This window comes from Bos indicus x Bos taurus, chromosome 16, assembly GCF_003369695.1.
Source record: "Bos indicus x Bos taurus breed Angus x Brahman F1 hybrid chromosome 16, Bos_hybrid_MaternalHap_v2.0, whole genome shotgun sequence".
Classification (NCBI taxonomy): Eukaryota; Metazoa; Chordata; class Mammalia; order Artiodactyla; family Bovidae; genus Bos; species Bos indicus x Bos taurus.
In genome coordinates, this window is record NC_040091.1 from 49814435 (window position 1) to 49834559 (window position 20125).

The 20125-nt window shown below is 59.8% G+C and overlaps 1 protein-coding gene across 2 annotated transcripts in view; it reads left to right on the forward strand.

The window, feature by feature from the left end:
- The window catches only part of MORN1 (MORN repeat containing 1), a 49106-nt gene extending 29041 nt beyond the window's left edge, over positions 1-20065 (forward strand). For both annotated transcript variants that reach the window (XM_027565146.1, XM_027565147.1), the window contains exons 11-14: positions 7186-7319; positions 7419-7492; positions 17870-17916; positions 19866-20065. In XM_027565146.1, coding sequence (XP_027420947.1) covers positions 7186-7319; positions 7419-7492; positions 17870-17916; positions 19866-20014 — 404 coding nt within the window. In that variant the 3' untranslated portion in view covers positions 20015-20065. The remainder of the gene's footprint in view (positions 1-7185; positions 7320-7418; positions 7493-17869; positions 17917-19865) is intronic.
- The last annotated feature ends 60 nt before the right edge of the window (positions 20066-20125 follow it).

Below are 20125 nucleotides of genomic sequence, written 5' to 3' on the forward strand. Positions count from 1 at the left end.
GTGCTCACTCTCGTGTGTGCGTGTCACCGCGCACTCTCACCCCTCAGTCAGGGCACAGTTCCCGGAGCAGTGTGGGGAAGAGGGTGAGTCTCGTGGCCTCCTTGGGTCCCGCCCCCCAACCCCTTCGCCCCCCAAAACCCCCCACCCTCCCAACCGCCCCCCACCAGCTGCTCCCTGGCGCCTGGTGGCTGGAGCCCCTACAAGCCTTGTCGCGAAGCCTCGGAATCAGCACCTGTTTTTGGCTGTGCTGGGTCTTTCCTGTGGAGCACAGCTGTCTCTCTAGTTGTGGTGTGTAGGTTTTACAGTGTGGGCTCAGTAGTTGTGGCCCACATGCTTACTTGTCCCATGGCATGTAAATCTTAGTTCCCTGACGAAGGATCAAACCTGTGTCCCCTGCATTGGAAGGCAGATTCTTAACTGCTGGGCCACCAGGGAAGCCCCACTTTTTCTCTTTAAAGGCAGTTTGCTGACTCCATTCCTTCCTTCCTCGGAGCCTAGGGTCTTGTGCCAGCCCTGCCCTGTGCAGGAGGGGGCTGGAGGCAGAGACAGCATGACCAGGCCCCACATGCCATCCACAAGCTTTGCCCTGATGGTCTCCTAGAGAGAGCGACAAACAGCCCTCCACTCTTTTCTGGAAGAACAGAAGCATGTGAGTTCCCCACCTAGTCCGAGGCTGACTCAATCACTCAGAAAGACAAGCTTCTGCCCCTGGAGACCCCAGGCCTCCCCGGCAGCCACCCAGCCTCCCTGCCTGCTGACTGCTCCCCGCAGTGACCCTCATGGTGGAAAGCAGCTGGCAGTTGCCCTGCTTCAGGCCCCTTCATGGCCCCTGAGGCCTCTGACCAGAGCCATCTGAGACCCCCAGGACAGTTGTCATCAAAGTGTCATCAAAGCTTCAGAAATGGCAAGTTCCCAGCATGTAAAAGGACACATCTCTATAGGAGAGACCTCGGGCAAGCGTCCTTGGGCCACTCCTGGGGTCTAGGCCCCACCCCACCCCCACTCCTCCTCCACCCAGGGCGAGGCTGTTGCTTAGCGAGCCACCTGCACGAAGTGGACACACGGGGAACACCCGGGGGCCATTGGCTTCCTTTAGTCTCTGGCTGAGGACTGGGGAACGGATGGGAACCTGTGGGCTAGTGGGAACCTCCAGGAGCTGCTGCAGTGCTGCACTCGATATGCCAGCAAATTTGGAAAACTCAGAAGTGGCCACAAGACTGGAAAAGGTCGGTTTTCATTCCAGTCCCAAAGAAGGGCAATGCCAAAGAATGTTCAAACTACCATACAATTGCACTCATTTCGCATGCTAGCAAGGTTGTGCTCAAAATCCTTCAAGCTAGGCTTCAACAGTACATGAACCAAGAATTTCCAGATGTGCAAGCTAGATTAAGTAAAGGCAGAGGAACTAGAGATCAAATTGCCAACATTCACTGGATTATGGAAAAAGCAAGGGAGTTCCAGAAAAACATCTGCTTCATTGACTACATTAAAGCCTTTGATTGTGTGGATCACAGCAAACTGGAAAATTCTTAAAGAGATGAGAGTACCAGACCACCTTACCTGTTTTCTGAGAAACCCATATGTGGGTCAAGAAGCAAAGTTATAACCAGACATGGAACAGACTGGTTGAAAATTGGGAAAGGAGTATGTCAAGGCTGTATATGATCTGCAGCCACCCACCAGGGGAACTGGAGGTTCCACATGCCCACCCCTCCCAGGCCAGGCCAGGCCAGGCCAGGTTACCATCCCCTGGCTGGCCTGGAAATTCTTGAGTTTGAAAATCTCTTATTAAAAAAAATAAGCTGAGTCCCCCAGCTGGGAAGAGGGCCCAGTTACAGATAAGGCTCTGTGTTCCCCACGCGGAGAATTTATTTCTGGGGCTGAGCTTGGGCCCATGTCTCCACCCCAGGTGCAGGCAGCCGGGACAAGTACAACCAAGATGAAGGGGGCGCCCTTGCAGGGGCTCCTGAGGGAATGCAGGCCCAGCCAGGGCTCTTCAAAGACAAGCTCTGTGCACCTGCCTCCACCCTGGTGGCACCAGCAGAGCAGTAGACACCTTGACCAGGGCTGGCTGTCCTCAGTTTCCTGCTCTCTAAACAGGGAGACGATGGTGTCTCTTCTGGGCTGAGGTGAGGGTTCCATGTGTGCACACCACCTGGGAAGAGCTTAGCAAAGGACCTGGCCCCTGGAGAGTGCAGAGTGACCCTACCGTGGAGGTGAGGACAGTCATGGTGGTGGTAACGATGATGATAATGATGGTAATGGTGATGATATGATGGTGGTGATGGTGATGAAGATGGTGAAGTGGTGGTGATGAGGATGATGATGGTGTTGATGAAGACGGTGATGGGGATGATGGTGGTAGAGTGGTGAGGACAATGCAGCAGGCAGAGCTGGTCCTAAGGACGCCTGAGAACTGAGGCCGTAAGAGCCAGGAAGGACTGTCCAGGAGAAGCAGGCTTCACTCCTCAGGGTATCAGCATCCAAACAAGGTGTGGAAGGAGGTCTAGGGAGGAGCATGTTTGGGGTTGGAGGAGCCAGCAGAGGTGAGCAACAGCGAAACTGGAGAAAGGCCCAGGTAGACGGGGACCCTGGGAGATGGAGAGGAGCCAGGAGGAAATGGATGAGGCTCTGGCTTTGTTTCCCCACTTGGTGAAGGATGCTCACAGCCTAACCTTAGAGAGGATGTGTGGCCCAGGGGGTGCCAGGTGGGGTCAGAAAGCAGGACTCTGGGTGGATGTCAGCCATGATTGGGGCACAGTAGCCCATCCACTCTGGTCCCTGCCACACGGACCCACCTGCAGGGTTCTGAGGCAGTTGTGGCCTCAAACAACCAAGACCCACGGCCTTTCTTACTTCCTCCTGTCCTGAACCATCTCCTGGTACCAAGTGGTTCACGGGCACCAGAATTGACTCCTGGCTCCAAGGTCAGGAGGACAGGACTGAGAGGGGCTAGGGGTCCCTGCTCCACTTCTGATCACCTGGGGGGCTCAGGGTGCACTCGACTCTCCCAGCCACACTGCTCACCCCCTCAGCCAACAGGACAGACTGACCTGTCAGATGTCAGCGGCTCAGAGCTGCTCATCCCTGACTCCAGTGTTTCTCTCCTGTCGTCTCCCTGGACAGGAGCATGGGTCCACTGCAGGGGGTGCCCCAGCCCTCGGGCCTACTGCGTGGGAAGTGAAGTCCAGACGGCTCTGCAGGATGTGGCCGCTAGGATGGGTGTTGGGGGAGCTCACCCAGACATCCAGGTTGCTCCCTCCAGCTGGTTCACTGAATGTACATGGAGGAGCCTGGACTGTTTCCAGTGACTGTGGGGGGTGGCACTTCCTCTTTCCTCCCCCTCCCCTTTCCCCAGGAGCCACGGCAGGGCTGAGGAGGGGCCTTGTGGGGAAGGGTCGCTCAAGAGGTTTTTGACAAATGTTAGGAAACCCTCCCAGGCAAACACCACCGACAGGACCGAGGCCTGGTCTGTGGGGGCAGCTCCGTTGTTCGGGGGTGAGGTCGGCACCCTCAACCACATCCACAGGTTGGCATCAGGCAGCCCATGGAGAGGGTCACAGGGTAGTGGCCCTGGGGCTGGAGGCCTCTTGGGCAAGGGAGTGTGAGAGTCGGGACTTGTGTGTGCGCATGTACGTGTGTGTGCACACCTGTGCCAGGTGGGGAGGCAGCTGACCGGCTGAAGGCAGATCCTCCAGGCCAGATCCCAGGCCCCAGCAGAGTTGTGTGTGCCCAGGGACAAACGGGGCCCAGAGGGCTGGCACACAACTCAGAGGGAGCTGTCGCCCAGGTCCTGGGCAGCTGGAGAAGGGCAGGGAGACCCCCCAGCCCTCAGGCTGCCTCCCCTGCCCTTGGCCATCAAGACCCAGGGCCCCAGGTGTCCTTCCCGCGTGGACCTCCCTGCTTCCCCTGCTGCCGGCTGCTGGCTGCCCGCGTGTCCATCTCTGTAACCAGCCAGCCCCTTGCTGATGGAGTCTACCCTGAGACTGGCGTGGTGTGTCTGGCCACCAACAGATGGGCCAGCTCGTCCTCTTCAGGCTAATAACCTCCTAGGGGCTCAAGTCTTGCTAGAGAGGAAACGTCCTGCCTGGAGCCAGCTGCCCCAGAGACCCGGGCCCACAGCAGCGGCACTTATTCCCGAGGTCTCTGCGCCTCCTCTGTGTCCTACACAGGTGATTAGGGAGTCTAATTGAGTCGGCTGTAAAAAGATAATTAATTGGCATTTCCCTCCCGGAGAGGTCAAGCTGCCCGCTCTCCCTGGCCAGCTCGGCCTCCTGCTCCCTGGAGGCAGCACAATGACCTTTATTTTGCTGATAAAGCCGTAATTGATGTAATTAAAATCGACAGAAAGGTTCGGAAGTCACCCCAGAGAGCTGGAGTCGCGAACCTGCTCGCGGGGCCACCTGGCTGGGGAGGCTGCAGAAACGCACCAGGAGCCGCCCCAAGGGCCCCGGAGGCCCAGGCAGGACCCTCGCCCAGGAGTGATGACCCTTTCAGGACACGAGGGGTAGGGGCTCCCTCCCTCTCCTGCAGCATCCTCAGGACTTGGGTACACTTGAAGTGGCCACTTGGCCCACACACACTCAGCCAGGAGAATGGCTAGCCTGTGCCCACCAGGGAAGGCAGTGCACAGCCAGGGGCCTGGCAGGGTCTCTGAGGCTGAGTCTGTTGTCAGAAGTGGGGTCTTCCCTCCCGTGGAGCACCCACTTCTCCTATGTGTAGTTCAAACTCTCGGGACCAGGTTGGTCACAGGGCAGACAGGGTCAGGAGGGGTCATCACGCCCATAGCAGGGACCTGATTGGGAGGTATGGGCAGAGGCCAGCAGCACCAAGGACCAGAGGGCTCAGCACGGCTCAGCCATGAGCGAGGATAGGACCAGCTCGTGCTCAGGGTACAGGCAGAGATGGATCCATGCGCTGGAGCATGAGGGGTGAACTGAACATCCAGAGCCTGGAACTGAAAGGCTCGGCGGGGTGGCAATCACCAGGGAGGGCAGTGGGCAGCTGGGGGGGTCCCCCTGAGAAGTATGAGACTGGTGAGCGGAGGTGGCTAGAAGTGGCCAGGTGTCTAGCACAGGCGTGTCTGTGCGGATGGACACCCCTCCCCCGTCTCCTGTGTCCAGGATCACAGCCCCCAGCCCCAGGCTAGGGTCCACATGTCCCCAAATCTAGAAGGTTCCCTCCTAGGACTGCAGGTAGAGCTACCTATGGGGTTTCAGCTGGACAGCGCCAGGTTCTGTCACTCAACAAAGGGGTCTTGGAGCCCTTCCTCTTCTGTCCCTGGATGGTAAGCAGGCGTCCTGGGGGTCAGGGTGCCCACCCTCGTAGCTTAGGTGGAGGCGTCCTGAGCTGCTGTCAGGGTCTCGGCGTCCCCTCCTGGTCACGTCCGCCTGCGTGGTTTCAGGGTCGTGTGCGCACCCAGAGCACTGGGGTCTCACTGCACGGTCCAGCCTCGCTTCCTCAGTCCCTCTTCACTCGCGGGGAGGACACAGGAGCACCCATGCTCCGGGCGGCCTGCAGGGTCTGGAGGACTGACCGGCCTCTTCCAGCAGCCCCGTTGGTGCCCAGAGCCGGGGGGCGGCAGCTCGGGCTTAGTGTGGATGTGCATGGACTTGCACACCAGCTTGTTTCCACACAGGCCCCTAGTCCCCAGCCCCCCAGTACGGTGCTTTGTGGGCCTAGGTCTGGTTGCTGCCCAGGAGAAACCATGGCCTCAGCAAGCCCAGCTCTGTCTGGGGCCCACTAGCCGGTCACCTTGGCAGAGGACACAGAGTGGGTCTTTACTGTCCAGAGGTGGGAGACGTTAGCTCCCACGAAGCCGCACGGAAGCCGCGGTGCGTTAAGAGCTGGAAACGATTCCGTCAGCAGCGCGTTCCTTTCGCTGCCCAGGACATCCACAGTGCCCGGGCAGCTGAGCTGACAGGAGACAGCGTGCATAGAGGACGTCCTTGCGGGAGCAAAGACTCTGCTTTTATAATGCGCTGTAACAATGAGATTAAGACCCCGCCGAGAGAAATAATTCCCCACCTGTAATTTGGAAATACTTCTGGGGTCCATCTACACCTCTCCCTGCAGAAGCTAGGCTCCAGGGAAGGGGTGTTAATGCCTGCACCCCAGGGCCCCATCCAGGGTATGGAGGAGAGACCCCTTCACTTGCTCAGACCCCCCGCCCCCGCCGAGGGGGCCGATGAAGAGACACCCCTCCACTCACTCAGACCCCCACCGAGGGGGCCAATGAAGGGTTCACCCTGCAGAGTCGGCTGGCAGGAGTGTCCAACCACCTCCCCTTGGCCCTTCCCGACTTGTGTACACGTGGGCAGGGCCCTTGGGGCAGAGGGTGGTCAGAAGAGCCCTGAGTCCATCCCCATATGCGAGCAAGCCTGATTGATGTGCGTCTGTTTGGGACAGTCTTGGGGTGGCCCTGCACAGCACCACACCGCAGGGGCCCCTGCAGGCAGAAGAGACACGGGGAAGGGGAGGGGTAGAAGCACTCCCTATGGCCGTCAGACCTTAGGACTCCTGGGGGAGGGGCTGGAGGAAGCCAGGGTGGGCGGGGGCCCCAGTGGGGCAGATTAAACCCAGCCCTCTGACGTTCTCCAGCACTAAAGGGTTTCAGGTCCCCTGGGGGGGCGGCCTCCCTTGTGGAGCTGGTGGCTGTGGGCCCTTCCGTGCTCTGTGCTTGCCTGCCACAGGTGTGGTCTGACGTCACCACATGGGGTAGCCCTCATTAAGGAGGCACGTCCTCCTGTCATACTGTTCAGAAGAGGACTTCAGGCTCTGCCTGGCTGAGCACAAGGCCTCTGACCTGGGGCCTGTCCAGGGCACCCAGGGCCTCAGTGGCACAGGTGTTGTGACAGGAGACCCCCGCATCCCCAAAGCACCACCTGCCAGGCCTCATGGTGGACCGCAGACAAAGGAGCATCGAGAGGCGGGGGACCCAAAACCACACCCAGTGGGGCCCTGTGTCTACACCAGCCCAGCCACTCCCCTGGAGATGGCCGTGTGGCCGGCACTCTGGGCAGTAGCGCCAGGCCCCCCAGAGCCCGTGTGGCCATCCACGGCCCAACAACCTCAGCCACACAAGTCCACTTCAGAGAGGCCATAGGAAATGTCCTTTCTGACTTTTGTTTTGTGATACTTAAAGGGCCTTTTCCTTTGTTTTTCTGGAATCCTCTTTCCCCTCAGCCGGGAAACACGAGCCCCGCTGTCCCGGGAGCCGTCGGCGAGCAGAGCGAGGCTGCGTCCAGTTCTCCGACGTCCACCTTGGGCCCCCACCACCAGGGTACCACGCCATCCTGTTTCTGGAGGGCCTCCATGAGGTAGGGGTGGGACACCCCCGACAGGGCTCAGCCTGACGCTGAGGCAATGCATGAGGGATCTGGGAGCTGAACCCTGCCTCCACCCGCTGCTTCTAAAAGGTGGGCAGCAGGCCCAGAGGCCAGGACCACAGGGGGATGACGCCCATAGCACAAGGCCCACCAGGAGGCAGCAGGTAGGAACACTCATCGGCGCTGGGGTTGCTCTGGCCTCCCCCATCAGCTGGGCCACAGCCAAGCCTCCCAGGTGTGTGCATCCCAGGATGGGGCCCTTCTCCGCCCGCCTGCCCGGTATCCCCGGGGCCTGAGATGACTTGGACGCCATGGAGCCCGGGGCCTGGTCTAGGATGGCGAACTTCCTGCACTGAGGGCCTTGCCTGGGAGCAGGCAGCTGGGTGGAGCCCACCCACGTCCTGCGGCTGTCCACGTGGGGATTCACCCAGGCAGGCCTGAGGCCAGGGGAGCAGAGTAGTCACAGGGGTCCCCTCCCTCAAGGGGCCTGCAGACGCTCTGGCACATGGACAGAGGTCGGGGTCCCCGGGCGGGCAGCAGGCCCTCAGGTGGCAGCACCGTGGCCTGGAGCTTGGTCTGTGTGCCTCCCTTTCTGTCTGTGCAGGCCGTCACATACCTGGGGCCACAGCCGCCCGGCCTGCAGGCAAGGAGACCAGAGCTCACCCAGGCTGAGTTCAGGTTTCTGTCTGAAGAAGTAGGCAGGGCTGTGCAGGGGTATTGGGGGAGGCGAGGGGATATCCCTCAGCTGTTCCTTCTCAGGAAGAAGGCTGGATTCCAGAGAAATTCCTGGGAGCCCCCTGCCCCCCACCTCCCCGCCAAGCCCCACAGCTCCAGAGGTTCGGGTGGGACTGATCCTCACCCACCTGAAAGCCCTGAGCACTGGGCAGCCCCCAAGGAGCCACCAGTGCACCCCCATCTGAGGTCTCCTCCTGGGGTGGAACCTGTGAGGTGTGGTTAGGCAAAGCAGACCTGGGCTGGCAATTTGGCCACGGAACCCCAAAGACAGGAACCTTCCTTCTGGAGAAGAGACCCAGGCTCAGGGGAGGATGTGGCCACTCAGGCCCTCCGAGACTCCCACCTCCCACCAAGGTCTGGCCTCCAACCCCAGCATGAGCCCTCGGGAGTCATGGTCGGGGTGCCATGGACACCTCTTGCCACCAGCCTAGGGCACACGTGGAAACAGCCATACAAAAGAGCAGAGACCGGCCGGCAGAGATGCAGCCACAAAACTCTAGGAAAATGAGAAACGCAGGACAAACGGGCAGGGGGCAAGCGGCCTTGAGCCACTGCATCCGCCAACACTCTGCAATTAGCTTGCTCATTGGTGACGATGACGCCAGCAGGCGTGGGCCGGCTGGGACACTTGGAGGCTGGCACGGGGTCGCAGGCTGTGTGGGGATGCGCCATTTCCAGAGGAAGGGGCCACCCTTCTGCATCGTTCTGAGTCATGGTGTGTGAACTAAATATGAAGCTCATTTCACACAACAACCAGAGAAGCACAGCCTCCAAAAAAGAAAAGGCTCCTGCAAGACACGGAGACCCCACGTTGCCCGGTGTTTCGGTCTCAGGGACGTGCGTGCGCAGCCAAAGGCTGAAACACCCCCAGGACTAACTCACAACACAGCCCAGGCCCAGATGCTCACAGCGAAGCATGTGCTGGATTCAGTAACTGTGGCAACTCGGCAGCTGAGACTGATGTGGAAACGTCTGATTTCAGCAAAAAAGGAGGCTTTCACTGTTGTCCTCTTCCGAGAAGACAGGAGCAGCGAGCTCCTCCTCCTGCCGTCCGCTCTGCCAAGGGCTCTCCAAGCTCTTGAAATGCAGTGTCCTCACCCAGGCTGGGACCATCGCAGAGGGTCCCTGTGCTCTGCTGCATTCCCTCATCTCGGCCCAAGGGGCAGGCTGGCCCGTTCTCCCCAGGGAGCCCCTCTGAGCTTGTTCTCCAAATACAGAAACCCCAGGGAGATATTCTCCCAAAGCTCCCGGGTCACCCCCCAACCCCGGCCATGCTGGCTGTGTACAGAGCTCCCCATGGGCCTGGAGTTACCTTGGTTAAAGACACGAGCCAGCGTGGTCAGGCAACCCTGGCTTGGCCACAGCGCCCCGGCCCGAGCCTACCTACCCAGCCTGACCTGCCCCTGAGGCCCCAGGCCAGGCTTTTGCAGCCATAAGCGCCTTTCCTTCCTGCGGGCACTGGTCTCCAGACCTCCTGAATCCAGGCCCAGCTCTGTGCCCCTGAGCCCCCACCCCGATGGGTGTCTGTATGTCCGAGGCTCCCACCCAGAGAAGAGGTGGAGAGCCTGCCCAAGGCCCCCAGGGCCTCCTGATCCACCATCCCCACCACTACTTCCTCACGTGTGTTCAGGCTCCAGTGCCTCGCGCCAGCATCCAAACCTGGCTGTGGACCCTAAAAGCCCACCTTTAGGTTTTCTAAGAAATCCATCTTTTCCAGCAACTGGCTCAGGCAAATGAGAAGCACCTGGGTTGCACTGAGAATCCTTGTGAGGTTGTGGATACTTCATTTCAGCTGGGCCTCCTGGGACTTCCTCAGGGGCTCAGTGGTAAAGAATCCGTTTGCAATGCCAGATGATGCAGGAGACGTGCGTTCAATCCCTGGATCAGGAATATCCCCTGGAGAAGGAAATGGCAACCCACTCCAGTATCCTCGCCTGGAGGATCCCGTGGACAGAGGAGCCTGGTGGTTTATAGTCCATGGGTGTCGCAAAGAGCTGGACACGACTGAAGCGACTTAGCACACACCAATGCCCGCCCCCCGGGGCAGGATGTTTGCACAGATCTCCCCCATGACCTGATGGGGCAAAGGGACAGTCCTTCTGACCACCTGCAAGGAGTGAGACAGGAGCACGAAGTGCCCAGCAGGGCACAGCCCAGCCCACCCCTGATGTCTGCTCCGCGAGCATGCAGCAGCTGGCACTTAAAACCCTTCTGTTTTCCCCAAAATCCCGCCCATGGGGCCCGAGTTTGTCCACGCCCTGTCCACGGGCCCGAGTTTGGCCATGACCCTGGAGCCTCCAGGCTGGCCTGTGGTTTTGGCCTCTCAGTGTCAGATCCCAAAGTCCAGGAAGGGTGGAAGAAGCCGCTGAATTCAGGTGGTGCCCCCGAACCCCCAGGTGGCCCAGGAGGAGATCAAGGGCAAGCCAGCCATTCCTCAGCTTCTGGTGAGCGAGGAAGGGGTCCAGGCGGCCAACTGCGGGGCTGGGCCCAAGACAGGCCAACCTTGAGGCCCCAGGGCCACCTGACCCTCAGAGCAGGCTCCAGAGGCCCACAGCCTGCATGGCTCCGCATTCAGTCACCGCCTTCCCTGCCCTGCTGCCCCGGGGCCCCCGTGCGTCCTCACCTGGTGACCCCCCAGAGCCACAGGACACCTCACATGGTCACGTGTTAGCTTCACCCATGGTCGTCATCAAGGGGTTCCAAGAACAGGAAGGGTTGAAGCAGTGTCTCTTCATCCCCACAAGGTCTGGCAAGACATGGGCCCCCAACTTCAGGGCCGAGTGGGTCTTTATTTCACACGACAAGGGCGCCTTTAGGACGGACTTCTGGCCTTTTGTCACGATATTCGGATCTAATTAAACTACCTTCATGCACGACTGAAGCGACTTAGCAGCAGCAGCATGCTCCCTAAACACAGTGGAGGAAGGGGTCCACTGGGCAGACTAGCACCCTTGGCCTAGGGGTCTGGGCCTTCCCAGAGCCCAGCCGGTGGCCCACCAGACCCCTGCCCCTCCAAAGACAGAATGGTCTTGGGGTGAGTGCCCCAATTTTGGAGAAGGGGTGCCCAGGTACTGCCAAGTCCTGGGGTTCCCAGGCTGGCCCAGCCCACTGGGACCCCTCACCACACAGACCCCAACCCCAGAGAGTCAAGGCCTGCAAGGGGCCTTTTGCGTGCACGACCTGGGAGGGCCTGAGCCCGGGGTTCACAGACAGGTGTGGCTGCCCTGATCTCCTCCTCCCCTGGTAATGGCCTGTGTCCACAGGGCTCCGGCCCTTGCTGGCCATCGCATTCGCGGCTTCGTCATATCTCAAGTCTGGTTCCTGAGTGGCTGGCTCAGCACGATCAGGGGAGCCTGCCCGGGTCGCCTGGCTCTGAGCTCCGGGTTGGGAGAGACGGTGTGCACACGGGGCGGCCCCAGCACCGGGCAGGCCGGCAGGCGGCCCTGCACGGCGCTGCTCCCGAGGCGAGCCCGGGCCCCGCCGCCGGCCCCGCCGCATTCCTGTGGAGACATTCCTGGCATGTTACGGAATTTCACAGCATGACACAGAGCCCTGGCAGTTCCTGACTGACGTGAGACTGTGTCCGCTTGCTGCACAAGACCGACTCCATTTCAGAACCGTGGCCTGGAGCCTGCCCGGCCACACAGGGGACTCCCGTCAAAACGCACAGAGCGTGGCTCCAGCCGCATCCTCCCCGAAATCCTGAACACAGGCTCCACACAGGAAGACATGCCTGCAGCCCCATCAGCGCAGTGACTGCACTGACCTTGCCCGTAACTGCTCCGCGGAGAACCAGCCAGAGCCTAACACATGCCAGGAACGGGGCCCCTCCCCCACTTGCTCGAAGAAAAATGGGTTTAATTAAGACTTCCGTGATTAGTCATTTAATCAGTCATTAGCCAACACAGATGGAGACAATTTTTTACTTGAACAGATAGTTGATGCCCGAGGCCCAGGAACCCCACCTCCACGCAGGGTCGCTGTGACCGCCAAGCACCTAGGACAGGCTCTCGTCCCCCTGAAAGGCTACCCGCCCTGAGCCTGCGTCCTGCCTGCCGTCGCCCTGCCTGCCAAGTCCCAGACAGCGCTGGGGGCACTGGGGACACCAGGGTCCACGAGTCCTGTCTTGAACGTCAGCACCCCCTCCCCAGTGCACTGGGCCCAGTGGGGCAGGCCTGGTGAGGCCTGGCAGGCAGACATGAGAGAGGTGCACCCCCAGGCGTGGGGTAGGAATGGGGCCCACCTCAGCCCCCATGACTGAGTAAACAGGCAACTCCCCCCACGGCCGCAGGCAGGGGCTGCTGCCTCCCTCAGCCCCCAGGCCTCTCCCTGCACCCTCTGCTTCTGAGAGCCAATTCTGGGCACCCTGACCAGCCTAGACAGCGTATTCAAAAGCAGAGACATCACTTTGCCGACAAAAGTCCCTGTAGTCAAAACTATGGTTTTTCCAGGAGTCATGCACAGATGTGAGAGTTGGACCATAAAGAAGGTTGAGCGCCAAAGAATTGAGGCTTTTGAACTGTGGTGCTGAAAAAGACTCTTGAGAGTCCCTTGAACAGCAAGGAAATCAAACCAGTCAATTCTAAAGGAAATCAACCCTGAATATTCATTGAAAGGACTAATGATGAAGCTGAAGCTCTGATACTTTGGCCACCTGATGCAAAGAGCCAACTTATTGGAAAAGACCCTGATGCTGGGAAAGATTGAGGGCAGGAGTTGAGGGGGCAACAGAGGTTGGATGGCATCGTTGACTCAATAGACACGAGTTTGAGCAAACCCTGGGTGATAGTGAAGGACAGGGAACCTGGCGTGCTACAGTCCATAGGGTCACAAGGAGTCGGACACAACTTAACGACCGAACAACAACAAACTCCCCACTCTGTCCTACCCAGAGCTCAGCCCTGGGGTGTGCAGGCAAATGCCATAGAACTGAATCTCAAATGACCCTAAGAATCCCCACATGAGGACAAGGGCAAAGTCCACAGGCCCTCTTCCCCACCCCCGCCCTACCCCAGTTAGGAGAGCCTCCAGGTGGGTGTTCACGGAACAGGAGAGAAACAGAAAGTTCTTCTTTCTGTTGTTGTTTAGTTGCTCAGTCATCTGACTCTTTGCGAACCCATGGATTGTAGCCTGCCAGGCTCCTCTGTCCATGGGATTTCTCAAGCAGCAATACCGGAGTGGGTTGCCATTTCCTTCTTCAGGGGATCTTCCTAATCTAGGGGTCGAACCCGCGTCTCCTGCATGGGCAGGCAGGTTCTTTACCACTGCACCGCCATTAGAGACTTTCAAAGACTGAGAAGTGAGCCTTGTCTGAGCGGGAATAACAAACCAGAGCAGGTGTGGGGGCCGGGTGAGAACAGCTGGCCAGGCCGTGTTGCTCTGGCGCCCCGACCTCCCCCCGCCCAGCAGGGCAGGATGTTTCCCGCCTGACGCAGGCCTGGAAGAATCACTCCCACGGCAGATGGAGAAGCTGGAGGCCGGGCAGCGCCCTTAACCCTTCACACACCTTTTGCTAGGTACAACCCACAGTTCCCCAGGGTGAGGACCCCTGCAGCAGGCAAGCAGGCACCCCCAAACAGAAAGCACCCTGCAGACTGTCCAGGGCCCAGAGCTGAGCACCAGAAGGCACCCCGTGGGACAGAAGAGCCTCTGCAGATGAGCTCCCAGCTCCGCTCTCCCTGGGAGCGGAGCTGGGCTAGACACTGGGCCTGCGCCTCAGCCTGAGCTCAGGGCTCGTGGCCTGCGGCTCCTGTTTCTCGGGGGCCCTCGGGAGGCAGCAACAGTTTCCAGCTTGGCCCCAAATCAGGGTCAGCTGCAATGCTGCAATTAGCTGACTTCCAATTTTGGAAGTTTCTTACAGGCTCTCAGTGGGGGCCACAGCAGCCCTGGGTCCACAGCCCCCGTGAGCTGCAGACCCTCAGGGCAACCGTGTCCCTGATTCATGTCTTGACTGGGCTCCCATGAGCGCCGGTTTGATCCTCCCCCCGCCCCCCACCACCACCACTGCCAGGGTCTGGACTCAACCCAGACTTCCCAGGGCTGTCCCCTGACCAGGCTGCAGAAAAGGGCCCCTGCCCTCTCCCAGCCGGTCAGCCTCATAGACTGGTTGCCATGGCCAGATCAGGTCTGGGGATCCACACTCCATGTGCTGCCTATGTGTTCATTTCAGAGTTTGGAAAACTGACAGCCACAAGGGTCAGGGCCAGAACCCATGCCCTGAGCCCCCTGGCCTGTGGGTCTATGGCGGACAGGGCTGCTGGGAACCCCTGACCCACTAGGGAACCAGTCTCCCCAGAACGTGAACCACTTCGCCACTGCCCTCGGTGCACCTGGCCAGGGAAGTCCACTGCCTGCTCCCCCACCTCCTGCCTCCACTCAGCTGCTCCAGCCAAAGAATGGGGTGTGTGCAGGTGCCCCACTTGCCAGGGTCTGGCCAGCCAGCCTCAAGCTTCTTATCCCATCAGGGCCCTTTTCTCACCTCTACCCATTGGCTCTCCCGACCTGAGACATGAGGAAAAGCACTGAGAAGCCACAGAACACGGAGCTTGGCTGTGGCACCCACACTGTGCCCAGGATCAGTGAGCATCGCCTTGGCAACGGCTCTGCTGGGGGACAGACGTATTCGTGGTCATTTCCATGGACAAGACCCAGGGCAGACTCCTGGGGCCCCTGTGACCCCGGTGCAGTCCTGTATAGCACCAGCTCCAGAAGGATGCTCTCTGGGCCTCCAGGAGGGAAAGGCATGGCCAGGGGACAGCCGGTGGACTGGCAGAGGGCAAGGCCCCCGGGCCTCGTGGGGGACCACCAGGAGCTTCACTACAAGCATCGTCTCACAGGGACACATCCGTCAGATCGAGATGCCGCTGTGGGGCCTGGAAGGACAAGACCACACAGCAGGTACAGGGTGAGGGGGCAGCAGTTGGAGGCTGCCCTGCACCAAGGAGTCCCACCCTTCAGGGCGGGTCACTGGGAGACGAGCCTGGGCTCTCTGGGTGCCAGACCTCGGTTTGGTCTGTTCAGGCTTCTGCTTCCAGCCAAGGTGGATCACGAGGGGCCGCACTTGCTCTCCCACGAGGACACATGTAATTAACTGGACAAGATACACAACAGAGCTAGAGACATTTCACATTCGATGTTGAAGGGCGGGGATCCATCGCGGTGGGAGCCCCCAGTATGCTGCCCCTAGAGTCTCCAACTGTGGCGCAGGAAGGGGACTCAGGCCGGTTCAGGAGTGCCCCCAAGGGGAGACACGGAGTGGGAGGCCTGGAAAGCGAAGGCAGTGAGAGTTTGCTGGATGGGAGCCCTGGAGAGGAGGGAGCCCTAGAGTCTGCAGAGCACAGATCAACCCATGCATGAGAGGATCAATTGTGCCGGAGGCCAGGAAAGACCCACCAAGAGGGTCAAAGGGAGTCATGCCCAGAACTCAAACAAGATGTGAAAAGTGGGGGCTCATTCTGACAGCCAGGCTGAATTCACGGAGTGTTGGCATAATACTCACAAGGATCCTACCTTAAACCCCACAAACCTTCAAAGAAAGGCCCACAAGAATCAAACTGTTCTTAAGCAGTGTAACAGCATCGAGGATATGTACAAGAATACAAAGTATCCGGCCTGCAAGAGGGTAACTCCAGTGTCTGGCATCTTTTCAAAGATCACCAGGCATGCAGGGAATGCAGGAAGACAGGCCCCATAATAAGAGTAAAACCATCGATCAAAACTGAGCCTGAATGACAGAGCTGTAAGAATCTGTAGACAAGGACGCTGGACGGGTGATAACTGGACAGGACATGGAAGGTACGAAAAGACTGAATCAAACGTCTGGAGGTTGAAACTGCAGTGTCCGAGGGAGGGGTAACAGCTGTAAAGAGGGCAAGTGGATCCAAAGTGAAATACAGAGAGAACGACATGACCAGACCCAGTAAGCCAATCCTGCTTACTGAACCCTGAGACCTCAAGAAGCCAAATAGACATAAAAACCAGAGCTTCCAAAGTGATGCGGTGAGGAGAAGAAAGAAAAAATATTTGAAGAAATAATGGCCAGAAGTTTTTCAAATTTGATGACAACTATGAACCCACAGGTACCAGACAATGAAGAACCCCAAGCACAAGAAACAGGAGCACAAAGACCCTAATCACAGAGCAGAGGACTGTAGGACCTCGGGGTGCACCCAGCCCCTCCCGCATCCCTCCCCACCCCACCCAAACCCAAGTCACAGGTCTCCCCCGTGTGCTTTCCCCCCGACCTGGGGTCCAGGTGGAGTCTGAGAGGCAGCCCGTCAAGGGTCCCAGCTCCAAGCCCTCCTGATTCCAGTGCTGTGTACACCAGGGGGGTCCAGTTGGCATTTCTGGGCCCAGACAGAACCGCCACCTCACAGGCTGCCCAGGCTGCAGCTGCGCCTGCGGGTCCACGGGAACTGTCAGTTAACCTGCACCTCTGGCGGCTCCTTCCTGACTCTGCCTGTTTTCTTGAAACACTGGGGGTTCTGTAAAAACTCTCAGGATTCTTGTAACCCGGTTTATTTCTCTTAAAGCTGGCAGCCTGACAGGCTCTGGTTATTCTTAGAGCTGAATTATTTATCTGCCTCCCCTCCTTACCCGCACTTCAAAATCTTTAACGTGGCTCCTGGGTCCAAGCCAAGGCCCATTTTCCCCTACTCAAAATGAAATAATTTTGAAATCTTTTGTCTTTAATTTTTTATCACCCAAACCATGCATGTGGTATCGAAGCTTGGCAAGGGGTCAGAACCTGGTGGGTCACCAAGCCTGCGCAAGGAGCGCCCCCCTCCCCGGGTTCTGAGAACAGGAAACCGCTGGCCAGGAGGACAGGGGTGGGCGTTGCCTGGTTCCCCCAGGTCCCTTTGGAGGATAATTCAGGGCAAATAATTCAGGATAATTCGCACCTCGGACTCTGCCTCCCAGAGAGGATCCAGGGTGGCCATCCACGCGTTGCCGGCTCCCTTGTCCCCCGAGGAAGCATGGGGGGCCTGAGGGTCTGACCCAGAGGAGAAACGGAGGAGGCGGCCAGGAGTCAACTGGGCACAGGGCCCCATATAGGCAACCTGCATTTCCCTGGAGACGATGCCAGCTGGTCCTTGCCAGGGACACAGCCAGGTCCTCCTGGGCAGGTGACCCTCCCCTGTGGGCAGGCAGAGTGAGCCTCTCACACAGCAGAGCGGAAGCTGGAGTGGTCGAGACAGACACGCTGAGACTGGGCCTCGGGGAACAGCTGCAGCAGCTGTGGCCACAGGTGACGGGCTCCAGCCTTCAGACGTGTGGGCCTGGCCCCTCCTGTCTTCACCTGCTGCCTCTCCTCTCCCGCCTCACGTGGGGGGTGCCAGTGCCCCACGGCCCCAAAACCGCTGAGTCCTGGCTGCCGCTTGTCACTTCCTGCTGGAAAATAAGCACAGCTCTCACGTCCCCTCCACACAGACGCCGCGTGTCCTCGAGGCCCGCTGCTGCTCTGGCACCCACTTCTCAAAGCCGCGCCTGGATTCTGCATGCGCAGCACCCGTGGGGTAGACGGGACCGGGTTTGTCTGTCTCCAGCTCCATCCATCCATGGGCACGTCTGGGATTAGACAATGGGGTTCAGGGGCTGAGGCCCCAGGGGGTCCCAAGCCTCACAGGGACACCTGTCCTGCCCAGGTGCAGGCAGAGCAAAGAGAAGTTGACAGCAGTGGGCCTGGGAGGACAAGACGGTCACATAAGGGCCGGCCTGTGGCCTCTGCCATCCTCAGGCCTGGATGCCAGGGGCCCAGACTCGGGGGCCGGGCTGTGCATTCAGAGCTTCCTCCTCTCTCCCCGCAGGCTTGATGGGGTGGCCACGGTGGAGCCAGCAGCAGAGGCCTTCCCAGGTAGGCAGGCAGCTGGCAAACATGGTCAGGTAGGGCATCCCCGGCTGTCACTCCACCATCCCAGCAGAACTTTTGTGTCCACCCCTGAGCACATCGTCATAAAGGGCAGCTCTGGGGCTCCGGATGGGCCCTGAGCTGCATGAAGCTGCCTCCAACCATGCTCTCCGGGCCCTCCGAAGGAGCACCAAGAGGGCCTGGGAGGGGGGAGGAGGGTGTGCCAATGGGCCGAGGGTCTTCCCAAGCCTTGGTCCCCTCAAAGGACTGCATATGCCAGGCAAGGGTACCTCCCGTCCCCTCGGCCAAGGCAAAAAAACCCTGGCTCCTGTCTCTAGGATCCTGATCGGGAGGCCAGTAGGCCTCCAGGTGTGGGCCCCCCCAACCCCTTGTGCAGTGGTGAGTGTTGACAAGCCCTGCTAAAGCCAGAAGGGCCTTTGTGCGGGGCAGGGCTGGGGTTCCAGGCAGTGCCCCCATCTTTCCTTTGGGCTGGTACTCACTGTCCCAACAGCCACACATGCCTACCAACCAGCCAGTAGGGTCAGCATCGAGGTCACCCCCAGCAGAACCCTAGGACCCCCACATGCTGAGGAGGTGGTGGAGAGGCTGCCCCCCACCACCCTGTGCACCACCTGGGGGAGGCCGGCAGGGGATAGGCTGGACGTCCAGGCTGTGAGGGGCGAAGCCAGGTGGACGGCTCTGAAACGTGGGTCAGGCCAGGCCAGGCCAGGCTGGGCGCCGGGCCCATGGCAGGACCACGTGGCGGTTGGGGCCAGGCCTCAGATGGTTTCTGAGGCAGGCAAGGGGGCCCCTGGCCAGGCCTTTCCCATCTGCTGGGAGAAGGGCGGCCTCAGGAACAAGGTCAGCTGAGGGCTCGGGCTCGGCTCTGAGGCCGCTCCCCAACCGGTGGGCGCCCTCGGCCGCGGCTGGAGTGGCTGCGTGTTCCCGGGAACACCTAGAAACCGGCTGCTTGGAAACACTGCGTTGCCATGTGCAGTGTTCCTCCGGGCCCGCCAGGGAGGCCCGGTGCCCCGGCTGCGGAATGTGGGCCCCCTCCCGGCCCCTCGGCCCCCCAGAACCGTGGTTTCTTCTGAAGGAACTGACTCAAGGCTGAGCAAATTCCTGCCAGCCCCAGAGGCCCTTTCTCATCCGCCCCGGGAAACATGGGGCAGCCACGGGCCCCCAGGCTGGCCTGAGTTGGAGGGCAGCCGCGCAGCCAGGGAGGCAGCCTGTTTTCCAGGCCCGGGTGCTGGAATGTTCCCTGACGGTGGGAGCGGACTCCCGCGGCCCCCTCGGCTGCGGCTGCATTCCTGGTGGGAGCCCCGGCCAGCCCGGCGAGCTTTTTCCGCGCTCCGGTGCCAGCCCCCGCGGGCTCAGGCGGGAGAGGACGGTTTCCACGGCAACCTCACTTTCTGTTATTTCTTATTTTCTTTTTTATGGTTTCTCCAACTTTGAAGCTCTCCAGACAGTTTACAGACTATGGAGGAAAAGTACTTCCTTCTCTCCCCATGTCCCCCAGCGGGCGGCCCCCCACCCCACCCCCAGAGCCGCCCCTTCCCACAAAACAAGCCAGACAACCGTGTCTTCAGAGGCTAATTATTTTTAAAAACATTCTAGAGGAAGTTAATGTTCTCCTAAAAAGATAGGAAAGTATTTTCGAAAGAACCCCTGCCCTCAGCCACACGGCCCCACTGGCGGGGAGGGGGGGCCTTGAGCTGGTCTGCGTCCCTGGTGTGGCCCCCCACTCTGCCCTAGGACACGGAGTCATCACTGGCCTTTGTCCTGAGGTGGGAGGTGGCTTCACTCACCCGCAATGCACTTACTTACACTGTACCAGCACCCCAGGAAGAGAAAGCCCTGCCGCCCTAGACCAGGCACTGAGCCGGGGGCCCTGAGGGTGGGAGCAGAGGATCTGAGGGTGGCAGGAGCTGAGTCCAAGTGCCCGTCTCTTGTAGGCGAGTATGTCATCATGATTCGCGACGTGACCACCCCTCCATTCCTGGGCCACACGCTGCCCACAGCCTTCAAACACCTTCGGGTCTTGGCGAGGGGGGCAGGCCAACAGCCCCACGTCCCCAGAGAAGACCCGGAAGCCCTGAGCTAGAGGGGTGCCCAAGACTCCCGCCACTGGTTTTAATAAAATGCTCAACAACCACTTCTGAGTGCTAACCAGAGGGTGCGGTCCCTGCCTGAACACCCAGAACCAGGCTGGCTC